The 20,262-nt window shown below is 38.5% G+C and overlaps 1 protein-coding gene across 6 annotated transcripts in view; it reads left to right on the forward strand.

Annotated features, from left to right (window-relative positions):
• Positions 1-20,262, forward strand: part of Nipped-A (Transcription-associated protein Nipped-A) — a 149,885-nt gene that overhangs the window by 92,276 nt on the left and 37,347 nt on the right. For 4 of the 6 annotated variants that reach the window (XM_033378556.1, XM_033378558.1, XM_033378557.1 and 1 more), the window contains 5 exons: positions 5,291-6,877; positions 6,937-7,222; positions 9,826-9,976; positions 15,117-17,913; positions 18,383-18,919. In XM_033378556.1, coding sequence (XP_033234447.1) covers positions 5,291-6,877; positions 6,937-7,222; positions 9,826-9,976; positions 15,117-17,913; positions 18,383-18,919 — 5,358 coding nt within the window. Of the gene's footprint in view, positions 1-5,079; positions 5,236-5,290; positions 6,878-6,936; positions 7,223-9,825; positions 9,977-15,116; positions 17,914-18,382; positions 18,920-20,262 lie in introns of those variants that run through there. The other 2 variants (XM_002135728.3, XR_004468853.1) reach the window with 2 other exon arrangements.

Raw genomic sequence — 20,262 nt, forward strand, 5'->3', positions numbered from 1 at the left:
CTGCTCATACAATAATAATGCTTAAAGTTACGGTTATTATTTGCTTGTAGTCAGAAGTCCTCAGACCGGAGACCTTGTTTCCGAGGATCCAGGGCTCCTGAATGAGGACGTCTTGGCAGGCGATGGCTTTCACCTTGCCTTGCCCACACCCCTAGGACACAGAGGGTTGCGAGGATCTTCACTCCCTTGGCTTGCTGGGCTTGGCCTGGCTGATTAGCGGGGTCCTCCGCTGAGCGTTGCCTCTTGTTGGGGGTCTTGGCTGCGCCCTTTCCGGCTTTGGCTGACTGGAACAGTGGCAGGATTGAGGAGGCCCACAGCCTCTACTCCTCTCCTTTGGCTGACGACCTGTAGTTCGACGGCTTTCCTCCCCGTGGTGCAGAGACGCTGTGAACCGACTCAGTCTCCTTCCCCGTCTTCTTCGGACCTGGTTTCCCAGGCGTTGGTGTAGAGGGTTTGGCTTATTCCTCCGGTACCTTAAAAAGAGTACCGAGCTCCTTTGCGGTGTTTTTATTTTTGATACTTTTGTCGTTTGGCATTGTTGTACCCACGAGTAGGCGGGAACCGAGGCAACCTTAACAACGAGGCAACAACGGAGTAATTTTTAACTTTTCAATGTGGAGTATATATTAAAATGGCGAGCGTCCAACTGATCTTGATGTTGAAGTCATGGAATTCGATCACGACGTACTTTCAACCTTGATAACCATCTTAGACAAAAGCCATGAGTTATGCTTTTTCTTAAATTTAGACATGCTTCTCCCGCATTTTGCCATTTTGGATGTGTAAATAAAAGCTCCTTACTTTATTATTTATTTCATCCTTTTTCTCCGTGCTTATTTTGTATGCCTTCAGTTCTTCGAAAATCCAACTCGAAAGCGCTGCGGCGCTTCGATTATTTTCAATGTAAATACTGAGCAGCATTTCATAAGTGAACCCCACCCCACCTACAAATAAATTAAAATGCGCACACTGGCGCAAAAACGAGTTTTAGGATTATTGTATACACAGGCTGCACTACAATAATACATAATTACTTTCTCGCACAATTGCGCACAAAATTAGTTATTGACCATAAGAGACATCCACATTGCACTGTGGTTCCGCTTGTATGGAATCGCGGCCAAAAATACTTCTAACATCAGTAGAGAGCTGAAAGTTTTACCAAGCCTCTTAAATAGTATTTGTAGTTGCAAAAAACTGCCAACCAATTAACCACAATTAATAAAATGTAACACATAAATAAACAATAACAATTTAAGAGCAAATTAAATGCTAAAATATTTCGAAGGGCTGTAGTTTCAAAATAATACAAAATTTTACAATGGCTTTAAAAATAAGTTTGAATTGTCTTTTTTTGGAATCTTTCTCTGCCAAGTAATATATCGGTCGGACCGTAAAAGAAGGTCATTTAGTATATCCGTATTTGTTAATTTTCGTGACATTTTGCGGGTATGAATAAGTCTGCATTTCTTCATTTCTCCATTGCGGTCGCCATTAAAAGAGAAATTACTTCAACTGGCAACACATTTTGGCTTTGATTTTCGTTGCGTAATGCGGAAACAGCGCACTTATCAATTTCGACTAGCCTCAGCTGGTCTATGAGCTATGAGCTATGGAGTTGAAGACTCCATAAAATTAAGTTTTTCACGGCCACGTGAAGCACTTTCCGCCTCTTTCTGGGATATTTGGGTTCATTTCAATAAAATTGATTCCGTTGTACTTAGCCAATATGGAAGATTTCTTAAGTTTTTAACACATCCAAAAATTTTCGCAAATGTATTCAATAGGTTGAATAAGCGCATTCAGTTCAGCAATAAAGCCGTTGTTTTCAATATTTTGTTGTACAGCAGTAATAACTTCGCGTACTTTTTCAGTGTTTGTGCCCGTTTTGGAGCACCAGAAATTAAAAATATGTAGGCGTGCCTATCGAATTAAAAGTTAAAAACGAAAAATATTAATATAATATAAAATATTAAGAGCTTTGTTATACAAATTGTACAGCACAATTGAAGACAAATACAGACACACTGCAAGTTTCTGCAGCTGACTTAAGCACTCTTATTAAGTAAAGACAATGAATATAAAATCTATGGGGGAATCCGGGGGAACACAACTAAAACTTTAAGTAAACATAAAAAAGCCCAAAAAAGTTTGAAGCTGATTTTTTCTTTGAAAAATGTAGCTTTTGCTGGGCATTGCTCTAAAAATGAACACGTGTTCATGCGTTTTGTTCTATTTTTAGTAAGTCCCGTTATGTCTCCGGAAAAATCCAGTTTGCCATTGCAAAGATTGAACATTTTAGACACAATTTGTTTATAATTTTTTTTTTGTACGTTGTCATAACATTTTTTGATTTTTGGCCTTGGCGGAACCACAGTGCATTGGTTAAGTACACAAACAGTTTCCCGCGTTTTTTACTATCGCTTGCACCTTATCAAACAGGTAACTTTAAAACGTTGCAAAAAAGCCAGGGATGCATTAAAACAAAAAAGATTTTTTATTTTTTTAAAATAATGTATATACTAATTAGATGTTATATTAAAATTAAGTTTCATTAACATGCATTTTGCGATGGTATATTTCTTAGTTTCTGGCCTTTAAGAATTTTCGATGGTATATATATTATATTATATATATTATCAAAGACTATACAATACCAAGATAATGCATGAGCGACCAAAAAGCTGTTCTATGGCGGGTCCTAACATTATAACCCAAAAGGCACGAGGGAGCGCGCGGGGTTTCAATTCCCTTTTCGCCTGTACTTCGTCTCTACCGCGACCCCGCTGCCCATCGGTTTCGTCTGTTCGGCAATTCTGAACTCTCGAGCCTCAGCACCGTCGAAGCGGTGGTCGCGGATCGCCGATGTCTTTGGAGCGGCACAGTGGGACCTTTGGCCGTCTCAGCTTGCTAAATTAGTTAGTGAATATGAGTTCAATATTTGCACACTGAAAAAATGTTAAACTTTGAGTGCTTATATCTCCTAAACTAAAACTATCTTGAAAATTCGATTAGAAAATTCTCTATTAGATGCGTACATTAAATTTATCTAAAGCACTCATACAATTTTTTTACTATTTCGGCTGAGTCCCCACTGTGCCGCGTCAAAGACATCAGCGACCACGCTGCCCTACGGTTTCGGCACGCAGACACTGACATGCTTTTGTTTTTGTATTCTTACTCTCGAGACACACCGACTCGACGCTGACCGAGGCATTGACGAAGCCGAGTAGCATTTCGGGGGCGAAGGTAGCGTAAAAGAGAATTGAAGTAATAGCCCCGCGCGCCCGTACCGTGAAGCGTCAAACGAAAATTTAAAAAGAATTTGTTCCTCATGCAACATCTTGGTATTGTATAGTCTTTGATATTATATATATTTTTTTCGACTTTCCACTTCCATCGCGTACAATTTTCTATATTAAAAAAGGCGAGATTTACAGGATAATTATTAATTGACATATATGTTTCATTAATTTCTTGTATACTCGGTTCCTTCCTACAGAAATGAAACTAGAATTTTTTTATTTTGCTACATTTAGCTGTCAGTGAACTAGACGCTTGTTTAATCCCAAAGGAGCTGGTTTGACTCCTTGCTCTTACCAAAAAAGTCTAGACATTTGCGTTAAGTTAAGTTGTAAATTCAAACTAAATGTCGTTAGACCCACGCAAAGGATACATTTTTAATGCGGGTGGCAAGTGATTACACGCTAATGTAAGCATTTATAATTATTTTATTTTAGGATTCTCCACTTGTGTTTTGTTGTCGTACTTTTTAATGGGTTACAGATCCCTGCTTACATCCGAGTGTTTATAACTTGTATACTTTATGTGATTTATTTCAATTATTTCAAAGCAAAATTTGATGTTGGGCTGAAAACGATTATTACTAAAAACGAGGAGGAACGTTGTGAGTTGCTGCGGACACCGCAACTCTACAGTTATACCCGATACTAAGTCAGTATGGCTTTCCTCCGGCAGACGCCGCTAATATTAAACGACACGACAAAGAGTGCGTGCGAGAGAGACAGAAAATCAGTCTGAGCGTGACGTCGGGCGCTGCGTAGCCACTGCAAATTGATTTGTTTCCTTCGGCTATAAAAATGATCTGATCTGATTCAGATTCAGCAATCTGATAGATATGGTCGTTATCTATGATTCTGCGTTTTTAGTTTTCTCAAATCTGCAATATTGTGGATGCAACAGATTTTCGTCCTTTGTGTGGGCGGAAGGGGGTGGGGCGAAATTTTGAGATAAAGGTTTTATAGCGAGATCTAACAGAAGTGCGGATACCAAATTTGGTTACTCTAGCTTTAATAGTCTCTGAGATTTGTGAATATCCCCAGATTTGCATCCTTTGCGGGGGCGGAAGGGGGTGTGGCGAAATTTTGAAACAAACTCGTCTCGGTCCGATATATTAGGAGTGTGGATACCAAATTTGGTTGCTCTTGCTTTTATAGTCTCTGAGATCTAGGCGCTAATGTTTTACTCTAAGCAAAGCCGCCTATGCTACCTGTGTGTTAGAGAGAGACAGGGCGAGAAAAAATGAAATTGTTTTCTTGATGCTGGCTATAATAGTAATACGATCCAATTCAGATTCTGCAGTCTAAAAGATATGGTCATTCTCTACGATTCTGCGTTTTTTGTTTTCTCGTATCTTTAAAATTGTGGATGCCACAGATTTTCGCCCTTTGTGGGGGCGGAAGTGGGCGGGGCAAAGTTTTGAAATATTTTTGTAGCAGTGACATATCACAGAAGTCTGGATCCAAAACATCGTTGCTCTAGCTCTTATAGTCTTTGAGCATTAGGCGCTGAAGGGGACGGACAGACGGACGGACGGACAGACGGACAGACAGACATGGCTCAATCGACTCGGCTATTGATGCTGATCAAGAATATATATACTTTATGGGGTCGGAAACGATTCCTTCTGGACGTTACACACATCCACTTTTACCACAAATCTAATATACCCCAATACTCATTTTGAGTATCGGGTATAAAAAGGCACAAGCTTATCGGAATTTCAACACAACACAACCACTGAAAAACTAATACAAAAATATGAGTTTTTAAACCTTTTTAGAAAAAAACAAACCAGAAAAAAAATCATTTAACATTTTTAAAGCCTCAAACAGCGGAAATGTGGTGTTTGCATAGTTTAGTCATTAAACGAGTGTTTTATGCGGTCGAAAACGCTTCCTTCTGGAAATTATCCCTTTACTCTTTGAGTATCAAGTATAAAAATACGATATTTTATAAATATTATTTTATTTTATTGAAATTTTTATAGATTCAATCTGCGATGCGTCCACTACTTCTGAAGTTGGGAGACCATAGGAATTTATCTATTCCAGCAATAAAGCGTTTGTCATTTTTTACTCAACTATTCCCACAAATGTTTAATGAAAAGCTAAGTGAGCAAATATTGCAACATTGCACTAAAATTATTGAAATATTTGTTGGTGATTATAAGTGTACCAATCATAACACGAATTTCTTTGCGTCATCTAAAGGTGGAGAATATGAACAAAAAATTGTCACACTTATTGAAATGTTTTATCATATATCAGCGTCACCAAAATATATTGAAAAGCTATGCCAACTTGTCTTGAAGACGGAAAATAACTTGATGATAGAGGCATCTAGTCCATATCGCGAAGCGCTCTTAAAGTTTCTTCAACGGTTTCCTGCTGAAACTGTAGATCTATTTATAATGGAATCAATTATGATGGATGCTCAATGGAACCGTTTTTTTATTTTTATTTTAAAGCACGAAATGGGAACATCCTTTCGTTCTGTAATAAAAACCAGTAAATATACAATATTATTGGCATATTTGAATTGGAATACAGATATCCACCAACCACATAAATACGAAGCTCAGCATCAAGCCGTTTTGATTATTTTTACACTAATGGAATTAGATGACCAATGGATTCCGACACGTCAGGATATTGTAGATGCCCTTAAGAGTATGTGGCATAGTAATTTGTACTCGACATGCCTGGAAAATGTGGCATGCGATCTATGGCATTTAATTGGACGAATACTTTTGTTATATTTTTCAAACAATACAAATGACATTGATCTACTCTTTCAATTATTAAGGGCATTGTGTTATCGATTTATTCCAGACGTCTATTTCCTAAGAGACTTTTTACAAAATACTGTTGCTCAAAGCTTTACGGTCAACTGGAAACGAAACGCATTTTTTCGCTTTGTTGAAAATTTCAATAACAATTCAATTTCCGAAGAGCTAAAAGCAAAAATCATTACAGCTGTTTTAATACCATGTTTCACTGTAAGTTTTGACAAAGGCGAAGGAAATAAACTTATTGGCGCACCGCCGACTCCGTATCAAGAAGATGAGAAAAATATTGTTTCCGTGTTTATTAATAAGGTTTTTGACCCGGATAAACAATATGACGATGCAGTAAGAATTGCTTTGCTACAGCTTGCGTGTTTACTGGTTGAGCGTGCTTCTCAACATATACACGATGGTGATGCTAATAATAAGAAACAGGGAAATAAGCTTAGGCGCCTCATGACCTTTGCCTGGCCTTGTTTACTTAGTAAAAATTCCGTGGATCCTACTGCCAGATACCATGGTCATTTATTGCTGGCGCATATAATCGCTAGATTGGCCATTCATAAGAAAATCGTCCTACAAGTATTTCATTCTCTACTGAAAGGACACGCATTAGAAGCCAGATCAATTGTAAAACAGGCTTTAGATGTCTTAACGCCTGCTATGCCATTACGAATGGAAGATGGGAACACTATGTTGACTCATTGGACAAAAAAAATTATCGTTGAAGAAGGTCACGCAATGCAACAGCTTTTTCATATTTTACAACTAATAATTCGACACTATAAGGTAAGTCTATTTGTTGTACACATGTATATAAAAATATTTGATAAACGCTTATATTTTAGGTTTATTTTCCTGTTAGACACCAGCTAGTGCAGCACTTGATTAATTATATGCAACGGCTTGGATTCCCCGCAACTGCGTCTATTGAACATAAAAAGCTAGCTGTTGATTTAGCAGAAGTTATTATCAAATGGGAACTGCATCGCATTAAAGAAGACGAACGGGAAGCGAAAATTGATGGATCTGAAGATGAACTGATTCGGGAAACCTCAAGTAAACGCCAGGGAACGGATTTGATAGAGCATAGAAAAAAATCTGCTGAAAATCTAAGAGAATCCGCTGTACAAGGAAAGTTGCAACATTACTAAGTATTTATCTATATATCCGTAAGGATATTTTTTTTTAGCTTATTAGACCCTAGAACGACGGCCAAGACTTTTAAATTTTAATTTTTAAATAATTAAGTGACAGGTTATAATTCTTTTTAAAGATTTGTAATCTAAGTTCAACATAACTTGTGTAGTTTTTAAAGTTGAAAGTTTTTATTCATCTCGAAGTTTTAAATTGCAAGCTCTAAATTAAAAAAATCCAACACCTTAAAAATTCTTCATTCTAAACAATATTTGAACATTTTAAAAAATCTTCAAAACTTCCATAAAATTTGAAAATAAAATTTTAAATAAAAAACATATGCAGGAAGCCTGTAAGCTTAAGCTACAAAATGTTAACGGAGGACGTTAAACAACATCTTTCCTCTAAACTTAACGCTTCTCCTGATGATATAGTTGTGACTAAATTTACATTTAAACATAAGAGCAATCTGATTTCTCATCTGAGTTTTCCCCATTCAATAACATCCATAGAGTAGAATTTGTTGCAGTCAAAGTTCGTATTGTGTCGACATTTTTCTATTTAACCTGCTCCTACATTCCTCCCATTTCTTATGCTGAGGTCCAGAGCAAGCCCAATATCATTTCCTGAAGATCCTTACCATCCAACTCTGTCTGGTTGTACCCGATCTGGTTGTGCTGACAGTTCCATGGTTCCTTGCCGCATAAAGTGTTTTTAAAAAACAAACTTTATTGATTTATATCTACATCTCTCGCTTGTTGATTGGTCGTTTCTTTATTCATTACCGAACATAGACGTAACTGTCAACTCGTTTTATAACTCTATATACTCACTGTACCCGTATCGTCCAAGCCTCCCTGGTTCTCCAAGTATTTGTCATACTTAAAAAACAATAAATCCAAAGTGTCGGCCTTCGCTCTATACTCTTCCGCTCGTTCTCAGTTCCTTGCCATTAATAGTCAGTTTTATAGTTGAAACACATCGTTAGCTATAAGCGTAAGACAAATGCTTTTCCTCCTTCCTTTCATTACCCGAACAAAACAGAAGCTTCTGCTGTTGGTATTGCAAATTTATTCGCTACCTTTTTTTCAAACAACGTACTCGTCTCATATTTACAACGCATCCACTCCGTATCCATACCAGCTACCTCACGCTAACAGCATTTTTCTGCCTATTTTCGAGGAAAGCGTTGTTCTGGAAGGTTTGTAATCTATGGACTTATCGTTTTCTGCGGGTCCAGACTAGGTACCAAGTTTCATTTTAAAACACTGTGCTCAGTCCCTTTGCAAGCTCTTGACCCTTCTCTTCAACCTCTCATTGAAACAGTCTTGTCTCCCAGTCTTGTCGTGGTATCGCTAAGCTTTCCGCCATCCCGAAGCTTCTTGAGTTCCTGGTCACCCGGCAACCGCAACATCTTTATTGCAGCTTGATATCTCCGCTGCAACACGGTTTTTTCAGACATCGTTCAACATCGACTAACCTTCTTGAGTTTTCTAACCTAATCCACCGTGGTTTTCAAATTGGTTTTCAGTCGGATGTAGATTTTACGGACTTCAGCAAGGCATTCGATTCTGTGAACCACGCTCTGCTTATTCACAAGCTCTCTTTATTAGGATTCCCAACGAACCTTCTAGATGGGATTTTGTCCTATCTCTCTAACCGTACTCAACGTGTTTTGTTTTCTAACGTGTTGTCAAATATTGTTAATGTTACTCCAGGAGTGCTACAAGGAAGTCATCTGGGCCCGCTTCTGTTTATTTTATGTGTGAATGACCTACCTCAAGTTATAACATACTCTACTACAATAATGTATGCTGATGATGTTAAAATCAGTCTGCCTTACTCTGATTGGTATTTGCATACACGCTTTCAACTGGATCTAAGTGAACTACTATTGTGCTGTTCAACTACCTCCAACTACTTCCTTTTCTGAACCTTTCTAAATGCAAACTTATGACACTTTACCGTCGCGCTCCACATTTTGTCTCATATGTTCTAGGAAATCATATTCTCGAGCGAATTTCGAGTTCAAATGACCTCGGCGTCCTTTTTGATCATAAGATGTGTTTTAACAGCCACATAGCTGCAACAGTAAATAAAGCTAAGGTTGTTTATCAAGCGTTGGTTAAGTATTGTTCATGTGTGTGGAGCCCCTTAATTTTTGCCCTTCGTAACTTTAACAGGGACTGGGTAGAATCTTACCACCCTACCGGTCTAGGCTAAATCTTATTGACCTGCCGTTGTTGCACCATCACAAAATATGCACTGGCGTTATGTTCGTGCACAAGATCCTTCTCTGGATTGTTGACTCCCAAACTCTGTTGACTTGGCCGTCCCATCTACACCTACCCGTACTTTTAGGCCAATCCGCTTAGCCATATGTAGGTCAAATTATGCCGAACATGAACCTTTTATTCATTCCTTATCCCCTGAACTGTTCCTTAGACTAATTGCATGCAATATTTATAATCACTTAAATTTAACTAACTTTTAATTTCTCTTTTTTCCTGCTTTTGTAATTAAGTACCATTATTAGCAGATAATTGTTAATTTAATAAATAAATAAATAAATATAATATATAAATATTATATTTTTACAGGTGTTGGATCATATACTAAAACTGATGACGTTCTTCGATCCATTGATAAGTCATATTGCGATACGGTACTCAATTTTTTAGTGCGTTTAGCATGTCAGGTTAATGATCCTCAAGCTGGAATCATATCACCTGGAGAAAGTTTATCTCGAAGGTAATGAAAAAATATTGTACTTCGCATAGTTAGCTTAGCTTCTTAGCTAATTAAATGAATTTATTTTTTACGCGGTACACATACATATGTAGAGTACAGGGTTTTGTATTCGTGTAAATGTATGTACCACCAGCCAGAAGAATGTCCTTTCCGATCTCTTAATGTGTATATATATATGTACTGGAGCCCCACATGAATCCAAAGCTTTCATAAAATCATTGCTGTACTCATGCCTGTATACGGATAATTCACATAGACAAACCAATTAATTTTGTAGGGACGGAAATTTTGAAACAATTTTGAATTTTGAATTTTGATACGGGTGTCCGAACAGGCTGACATGGGTTTATCGACTCGATTATTTATGCTGATCACGAACATAAATACTTTATGGGGTCGGAAATGCTTTCTTTTGGGTGTTGCGTACATCCACTTTTACCACAAATCTAATATACCCATATACTCTTCGAGTTCCTGGTATACAAAACCAAAAAACCAGTGTCAGCATATACGTATGAATTAACCTAAGGCTTGGGTACAAGCGCACTGGGTCAATTTTTTTTATAAGCGGTACTCAAAGAGTAAATTTGTACATTAATTTCGTGTAGATGTAGCAGACAGAATGGCATCAGAATGATGATGTCTAACTTTGTTGCACGCACCACAGCCAAACAGTGTGACCTGTAAGTTTTCCCACTAACAGTCTGCAGTCCTTCCATGGTAGGTGCAGTTCCATGCACATGATTTTCGAGGTTCTGCAGGTGGTGGTTCTCCTCCACCTGCTTTCGGTCAGTAATCTGACCTGCGACTTAGAGATGTCGCTTTGTAGCGTTCTAGGAAAGACAGGCACATTCTCGGTGGTCTCTTTCCCCAGCCCGACGCCTTCCTTAGCCAGGACGTCCGCCGACGTTCCTTCGACGCCTTGGTGGCTGGGAACCCAATAGATCCGCTGTGGCTCTTTCGTGCTTATGGTATCTAGTTCCTCCCTGATTCTAAGAAACTTCTAGAACTGACCGTGGACGACTGCATGGATCTGATTCTTTTCCATAAGATTGTGGATTCTTTTCGGTAGCTTGCCACCACACTAAGACTCCACCTGCATTTTTGTGTGTAGCCTAGTTTGATCGATTTTCAGGGGGGGCCAATATCAGTACCTTGTACCTGTTGGTAAAGAGGAGGGCGGTCGTCCGCCGTATATATCTCCCTGAGTGTACGTTCTATTATGGAGCTGATGGTCGGTAGACATGGGGACTATTTTTAGGGCCTTCCTGTCAAATCTCTTTATGAGGTGACCACCAGATTCCGCAGGAGGTGCGACAGGACTCCACCCGGAGGTATGCCCTTGTGTGCCCCCTTTACCAAGGAAGCCCCACTCCGATTGCACCCGTCTAATACTTATAAGTTTTTCAGTTTATATATGTTAGTCGCTTCTAGGCGATGTGTTAATGCGTTCATAGCCTCGTTAAAAATCACGGAGATATCAAAAAATGCTCCCAGTGCATACTTTTTATTGTGAAGGGCGTTCTCGATGGTAGCTACTAACGAGTGCACTGGCGTCCCCACCGATTTCTTTTTGGTATATGCATGCTGGTTAGTTGACATCAGTCCCCCTACCTCATTCCTGATTTGTATATCCAGCAGCTTTTCAGTGTTTTTAGTAGAAAGGTGGTAAGGCTGATCGGTCTGTATTCCTTGGGACTCACATAGCTTCACTTTCCTGCTTATGGAAGGAGGACAACTCCCGTTCAGCGGAGCAGTCTATAACCCAGCGGAGTTTCTTAGAGGTTATCAGATCGGCTTTGGTTTTTTTTTTTATACCCGATACTCAAAATGAGTATTGGGGTATATTAGATTTGCGGTTAAAATGGATGTGTGTAACGCCAAGAAGGAATCGTTTCCGACCCCATAAAGTACATATATACTTAGTCAACATCAATAGCCGAGTCGATTGAGCCCTGTCTGTCTGTCCGTCCGTCCGTCTATCCGTCTATCCGTCCCTATCAGCGCCTAGTGCTCAAAGATTATAAAAGCTAGAGCATTTTAAACAGCGCATAAGACGACAGTCCTCCCCGTAAAGCAATTCCTCATCATTAAGCCACATTCGAGGCAACAAGGCAGACCCTCAAGGTGGCCACATTTGCTGGCGACACAGCAGTACTCACGGGGGCTAGCTGTGTTTATGATGCCATAGACAATATACAGCAATACCTCAAGCTGTTTGACAACTTGGCCGGCCGATGAAACATCTCCATAAACCCTGATAAGTGTGCAGTGGTGAAGCACACTTTAAGAATAGGCTCTAGCCCTGGTGTCTTTCTGCTTGGGAAACTCGTGGACTAGCGTAGGAATCACACTTACCTCGGAGTTACACTGGATGCACGTTTAACTTTCTCCAGTCACATCCGTAGCGGGAGGAGGAAGTTGGTGGATAAGGCCTAGAAAATGTTCTGACTACTTAAACAAAGCAACAAGATCATTTCAATCGACTCGGCTATTGATGCTGATCAAGAGTATATATACTTCATGGGGCCAGAAATGCTTCCTTCTGGACGGTACACAAATCCATTTTCACCATAAATCTAATATACGCCTTTACTCATTTTGAGTATCAGGTATAAAAACAAAGTCATGATCTACAAATCCATACTAGCCCTTCCTGGAAGTACGGCATTCAGGTGTATTGGATTGCCCCAAACCTAACCTTGCGATGATCATGACGTTCCAGAGAAAATTTCTGCTCTGGATATCCGGAGCTGAGTGGTACATCCGTAACCGAGACATCGCCAAGGACCTTAAGGTACCACTTGTTGGAAGCTCATTTCCTAGGATGCACCGAGGCCACTGATGCCAAAAGGCATCAATAGCAACCAAGAAACAAAACGAGGGGAAACGCTGTGAGTTGATGCGGCGACCGCAACTCTACATTTATACCCGATACATAGTCAGTATGGCTCTGCTCAGGCAGACGCCGCTAATATTAAACGACACGACAAAGAGTGCGTGCGAGAGGGACAGAAAATCAGTCTGAGCGTGACGTCAGGCGCTGCGTAGTCACTGAAAATTGATTTGTTCCTTTTGGCTATAAAAATTATCTGATCTGATCTAGATTCAGCAATCTGATAGATATGGTCATTATCTATGATTCTGCGTTTTTAATTTGCTCGTATCTGCAATATTGTGGATGCAACAGATTTTCGTTCTTTGTGTGGGCGGAAGGGGGTGGGGCGAAATTTTGAGATATACGTTTTATAGTGAGATCTAGCAGGAGTGCGGATACTAAATTTGGTTACGCTAGCGTTAATAGTCTCTGAGATTTGTGGATGCCCCAGATTTTCGTCCTTTGCGGGGGCGGAAGGGGGTGTGGCGAAATTTTGACACAAAACGGTCAAGGTCCGATATCACAGGAGTGTGGATACAAAATTTGGTTGCTCTAGCTCTTATGGGTTCTGAGATCCTTGAACTTATATTTTGCAATTGTGTATGTGTTAGAGACAGAACGAGAAAGAGTGAAATTGTTTTCTTGATTCTGGCTACAATAATTATACGATCTCGTTCGATTTTGCACTCTAGAAGATATAGTCTCTCAGAATCTTCTACGATTCTGCGTTTTTAGTTTTCTCGTGTCGTCGAAATTGTGGATGCCACAGATTTTCGACCTTTGTGGTGGCGGAAATTGGCGGGGCAAAGTTTTGAAATATTCTTGTAGCAGTGACATATCACAGAAGTCTGGATCCAAAACATCGTTTCTCTAGCTCTTATAGTCTTTGAGCACTAGGCGCTAAAGGGGACGGACAGATGGACAGACAGACATGGCTCAATCGACTCGGCTATTGATGCTGATCAAGAATATATATACTTTATGGGGTCGGAAACGATTCCTTCTGGACGTTACACACATCCACTTTTACCACAAATCTAATATACCCCAATACTCATTTTGAGTATCGGGTATAAAAACGAGGGGGAACACTGTGAGTTACTGCGACCGCAACTCTTCATTTATACCCCATACATAGTCAGTATGGCTACATTGAGCGACAATGTGTGCGTGCGAGAGGCGTGTCGTCGGGCGCTGCGTATCCACTGAAAATTGATTTGTTTCTTTTGGCTGTGAAAATGATCCGATCTGATCCAGATTCGGCAATCTGGTCATTTTATATGATTGTGCGTTTTTAATTTTCTCGTATCTTCAATATTGTGGATGCCACAGATTTTCGTCCTTTGTGGGGGCGGAAGGTGGTGGGGCGATATTTTGAAATACTCTTGTAACAGTGGATTTTAACAGAAGTATGAATACAAAATTTGGTTGCTCTAGCTCGAATAGTCTTTGCGATTTGTGGATTTTCGTCCTTTGCGGGGGCGGAAAGGAGTGACGAAATTTTGAAATACACTTGTGCAGGTTTGATATAACAGGAGTGTGGATACCAAATTTAGTTTCTCTAGCTCTTATAGTCTCTGAGATCTAGGCGCTAACTAATGGCGATAGACAAAGCCGACTATTAAACGTGTGTTAGAGAGAGACAGAGCGAGAGAAAATTAAATTGTTTTCTTTATTTTGGCCATAATAATAATACAATCTGGTTCAGATTCTGCAGTCTAAAAGATATAGTCATCATCTACGATTCTGCGTTTTTTGTTTTCTCGTATCTTTGAAACTGTGGATGCCACAGATTATCGCCCTTTGTGGGCACGCAAGTGGCGCAGTTACATATCGCAGAAGTCCGGATATAAAATGTCGTTGCTCTAGCTCTTATAGTCTCTGAGCACTAGGCGCTCATAGGGACGGACAGACAGACATGGCTCAATCGACTCGGCTATTGACGCTGATAAAGAATATATGTACTTTATGGGGTCGGAAACACTTCCGTCTGGACGTTACACACATCCACTTTCACCACAAATCCAATATACTAATTTTGAGTATCGGGTATAAAAAACGATAACCGGTAATATTTGTCTAACGATTTAATTTATCTAATATATTAGATTTTTTGCTTTTACCTTTACCTTGCTTTTAATTAAAAAAAAAATTCGAAATTTGTTTTCGCTTGTCCCTATTCTGCGCATACTTCGAGTTTTTAATATATTTGCATATTTCGTACCTACATTTTTAACATTTGGAAATTTTATATAATTTTAGATGTGTTATGCTGTTAAAAATGGCAATGCGACCTGAAATTTGGCCTCAACCCTTTGATATTAAACTCAACTGGCTTGATAAAGTGTTTGCTACAGTGGAAACACCTCACCATAATTTAAATAATATATGCACCGGAATTGATTTTCTTACATTCTTAACTACGATATTAAGCTCAGAACAATTGGTGTCGATAGTACGATCAGTTCAACGAGGTCTATCCTTGTGTATTATTCATCAAAATACTCGGATTGTTCGTTTGATGCATATGTTTCTTACACGACTAATGGGTATCTTTCCTCCGGACGCACAACATAAACATGATGATCTGGATATCTTATATAGTGCAATTAGTAAAATGATAACGGACAATCTTACATTTTACGAAAAGAGTCCGCAGCCAAATGCATCGTCTCTCTTCGGAACGTTGATGATCTTAAAAGCGTGTACTACAAACAATCATAGCTATATCGATCGAATTTTGGTCCAATTTATTCGAGTTCTTAATCGCTTAACAAAAGATCACATAAACACCATTGGCAGTAATAATGTAAACATACAACCTCCAGATTCCAATTCATTAGCTTTGGAACTTCTAGTGCTTTCATTGGAATTGATCAAAAACAGAATATTTATAATGAGTGTGGAAATCAGAAAACTATTTATAGGGACAATTTTGGTTAGTCTAATTGAAAAAAGTTCAGAAGTAAAAATTATAAAATGTATAATTAAAATGCTTGATGACTGGGTTAAAACTAAAGAACCTAATATTATGACTCAAGTACCATCTATACGGGAAAAATCAGCATTACTGGTAAAGTTAATGCAAAATGTTGAAAAGAAATTCGCTGATGACATTGAATTAAACGTCCAGTTTTTGGAAATTATAAATTTTATATATCGAGATGAAGTGCTTAAACAGACTGAGCTCACTAGTAAATTAGAAGGAGCCTTTCTAAATGGTCTCAGATTTCAAAATCCACATATTCGCGCCAAATTCTTTGAGATTTTAGATTCTTCTATGCGTCGGAGGCTTCATGATAGATTGCTGTATATAATTTGTTCTCAAGCTTGGGACACAATTGGTTCTCATTATTGGATAAAACAATGCATTGAATTGCTTATTTTAACAGCAAATACGATGACCCAAATTCAATGTTCCAATGAAGCTTTTAAGATACCTAGCATAACATCAGTTATTCCAGCAAATTCAACTGAAACTCAGGATAATACATTTGTATCCTTTTTATCTTCTCAATCCGAATCTTTTGAGAATGTTCAGAGCGTTGATGATAAAGATGACGTGTTTGATATCGATTTGAAACTTGAATTCACTGCAGCCCGGAAAGATGACTGCCAACAAATATTACCGACCAGACGTGATACTTTGATAGAACTAATTTATAAACAAGCTGAATTTCTTGAAGCAAATCGAAATATACGTACCGATCAGATGCTTGTTGCGACCTCACAGCTATGCCATGTAGATACTGAACTAGCTGAAAGTGTATGGTTATCGATATTTCCTCGCATTTGGAATATATTTACTGAAGATCAACGGTACAACATAACAAAAGAACTTATACCATTTCTTTCTTCAGGAACAAATGTTAATCAAAAAGATTGTTTTCCAAGTACGCTTAATACCTTTGTTGAAAGTTTGACCAAGTGCACACCATCCATATATATTCCGCCAAATTTATTAACCTACCTGGGAAAATCGCATAACCTGTGGCACAGAACAATATTAGTTTTGGAAAATTTAGCATTAAAACAATCAATGCGAAACAAAGGCAATAATGAGGATGTGGAAACAAATCAGACTGAATCGGATATCCATCAATCAAATAATATATATGACTCATTGTCAAAAATGTACTCCGCTATGCATGAGGAAGACTTGTGGGCAGGTTTATGGCTCAAATTTGCGAACTATCCGGAAACAAACGTGGCTGTTTCATATGAACAAATGGGCTTTTTCGAAGAAGCACAAGGGGCTTATGATCTGGCAATGACTAAATTCAAGCAAGATTTAAACAGCGGACTCGTTAGTACAAATATAAATAGTGAATTGCTACTATGGGAAAAACACTGGATGCGATGTGCAAAGGAACTTAACCAGTGGGATATTCTATTGGACTATGCTCAATCTAATAAGGAAAAAAATATGTTCCTAATACTTGAAAGTTCTTGGCGCGTCCCTGACTGGAATCTGATGAAAAATGCCTTGGCGAAAACTGAGCAATGTTATTTAAAACACCATGGTTTTAAACTAAATCTTTATAAAGGATATTTGTCTATATTACACCAAGAAGAAAGACAGACAGGAAGTGTTGAACGATATGTAGAGATTGCATCTAGTTTATGCATTCGTGAGTGGCGAAGATTACCAAACATTGTATCTCATATTCATTTGCCATACCTTCAAGCTTCCCAACAAATTATGGAACTTCACGAAGCAAGTCAGATTCACCAAGGTCTTTCACAATCGCGCAATTCATCGTTGCATGACATGAAAGCTATTGTAAAAACGTGGCGTAACCGTTTACCAATCATTTCCGATGATTTGTCGCACTGGAGCGACATATTTACTTGGAGGCAACACCACTACCAAATAATAACTCAACATCTGGAGCAACAAGCAGATCAAGGAAGTACAATGTTGGGCGTGCATGCATCTGCACAAGCAATTATTTCTTTTGGAAAAATTGCTAGAAAACATAACTTGACTGGAGTTTGTCAAGAGACATTATCCAGAATATACACTATACCATCTGTTCCTATTGTGGATTGTTTTCAGGTAATAATATAAAAATGATTTCTACCCATTAGAACATGTACGTATGTATGTACTATATGTACTATACTATATGCATCAAATTTTCGTATAATTACATTTTAGATTAGAAAGTGCAAATTTTAATATTCTTAATATGCACGGACTCCGGTTTTCCCACTGATTTTTCACATTTCTAATAGTACTTCTAAAAAAGAGTAGCGACATTTGTATTATTTAGGTATTAAAATGTTATTCAAATATTTTTAACGAACAAAAAAGGATACCGCCCACGTGTATAACTGTGCTTGGCGCCCATACAATGTTCCGATTTTTTTTTTTTATTACGTATATGTATAGTATGAGCATATGAATAATCAAGTGGAAAAGTCGAGTATACATACATATAGAAACTTATAAAGTATACGTACTTTATGGTAGCAAAATAAAATATTTTTAAAAAATAACACCTAAATATTTTTCTTCATATTAGAAAATTCGTCAACAAGTAAAATGCTACCTTCAAATGCCATCCACATCCGGAAGAAATGAAATTAATGAAGCTTTGGAAGTCATCGAATCGACAAACTTAAAGTACTTTACTGGTGAAATGAATGCGGAATTCTATGCATTAAAGGGACTTTTGTTGGCTCAAATTGGACGTACAGAAGAAGCTGGCAAGGCATTTAGCGCCGCTGCACAGCTACATGATGGACTTACAAAAGCATGGGCTATGTGGGGAGACTATATGGAACAAATTTTTTTGAAGGACAAACAAATGCCATTAGCCTCTAATGCATTAATATGTTATTTGCATGCATGCAGAAACCAAAACGAAAGCAAGACTCGGAAGTATATTGCCAAAGTTTTATGGTTTTTGTCTTATGATAACACAACCAATACTCTTATAAGCACTTTGGAGAAATATGTTTCAGGGATTCCTCCCTCTTACTGGTTACCATGGGTGCCACAGCTCTTGTGTTGCTTGGAACAATTTGAGGGCGATGTTATATTGAACCTTTTAAGTCAAGTAAGTATTAATATATATTATAATAGTCATAAGTCAAGTAAGTATTAATGTACAGTGGTGCTCATAGACTTAAGCCACAAGAACTACACCAAGAATTTAAATGAAAATCAAGAAAAGTTTTTATTTTACTGCTCCAATTTTTTGTCTCAAATTATGACAGTGTTCTAATACAACAATAACCAAGTTATGAAAATCAATTTGCCACAGAGCATATTCACAAAGGTCCCAATTTTTTAAATATGATTGCTTAGATCGAAAAATCCAAGTTTAATGTCTTTAGAGGTGATGGTAAACTATATGTACGACGTCCTCCTAACAAATAATTAAATCCAAAATACACAAAGAAGACTGTTAAACATGGTGGCGCCTCGAACATGGGGGTGTTTCACCGCATCGGGCTTAGGTCCTCTGGTGAAGATTCAAGGCATTATGAACGCCGAAATGTAGAGAAACATTCTGTGTAACAATTTATCTGGAGAATATGCCGATAATTTGCCACTTGCCTGGATATTTCAACAGGACAACAACCCCATACATTGCTGCAGGATAGTCAAGTCGTGGCTTAACCAAGAGGGAATCAATTTTTTGCAATAGCCACCTCAGAGTCACGACCTGAACCGTATAGAGAACTTGTGGGGAATTCCAAACCAAGACATTGCCACAAAAAAAAAAACGAGGGGGAACGTTGTGACTTGCTGCGGACACCGCAACTCTACAGTTATACCCGATAACTAGTCAGTATGGCTCTCCTCCGGCAGACGCCGCTAATATTAAACGACACGACAAAGAGTGCGTGCGAGAGGGACAGAAAATCAGTCTGAGCGTGACGTCGGGAGCTGCGTAGCCACTGCAAATTGATTTGTTCCTTTTGGCTATAAAAATTATCTGATCTGATCCAGATTCAGTAACCGGATAGATATGGTCATTCTCTATGATTCTGCGTTTTTAGTTTTCTCGAATCTGCAATATTGTGGATGCAATAGATTTTCGTCCTTTGTGTGGGCGGAAGGGGGTGGGGCGAAATTTTGAGATATACGTTTTATAGTGAGATCTAACAGGAGTGCGGATATTTAATTTGGTTACTCTAGCGTTAATAGTCTCTGAGATTTGTGGATGCCCCAGATTTTCGTCCTTTGCGGGGGCGGAAGGGGGTGTGGCGAAATTTTGAAACAAACTCGTCTCGGTCCGATATATTAGGAGTGTGGATACCAAATTTGGTTGCTCTAGCTTTTATAGTCTCTGAGATCTAGGCACTAATGTTTTACTTTAAGCAAAGCCGCCTATGCTACGTATGTGTTAAAGAAAGACAGGGCGAGAAAAAATTAAATTGTTTTCGTGATGCT

Source organism: Drosophila pseudoobscura, chromosome 3 (assembly GCF_009870125.1).
Source record: "Drosophila pseudoobscura strain MV-25-SWS-2005 chromosome 3, UCI_Dpse_MV25, whole genome shotgun sequence".
NCBI lineage: Eukaryota > Metazoa > Arthropoda > Insecta > Diptera > Drosophilidae > Drosophila > Drosophila pseudoobscura.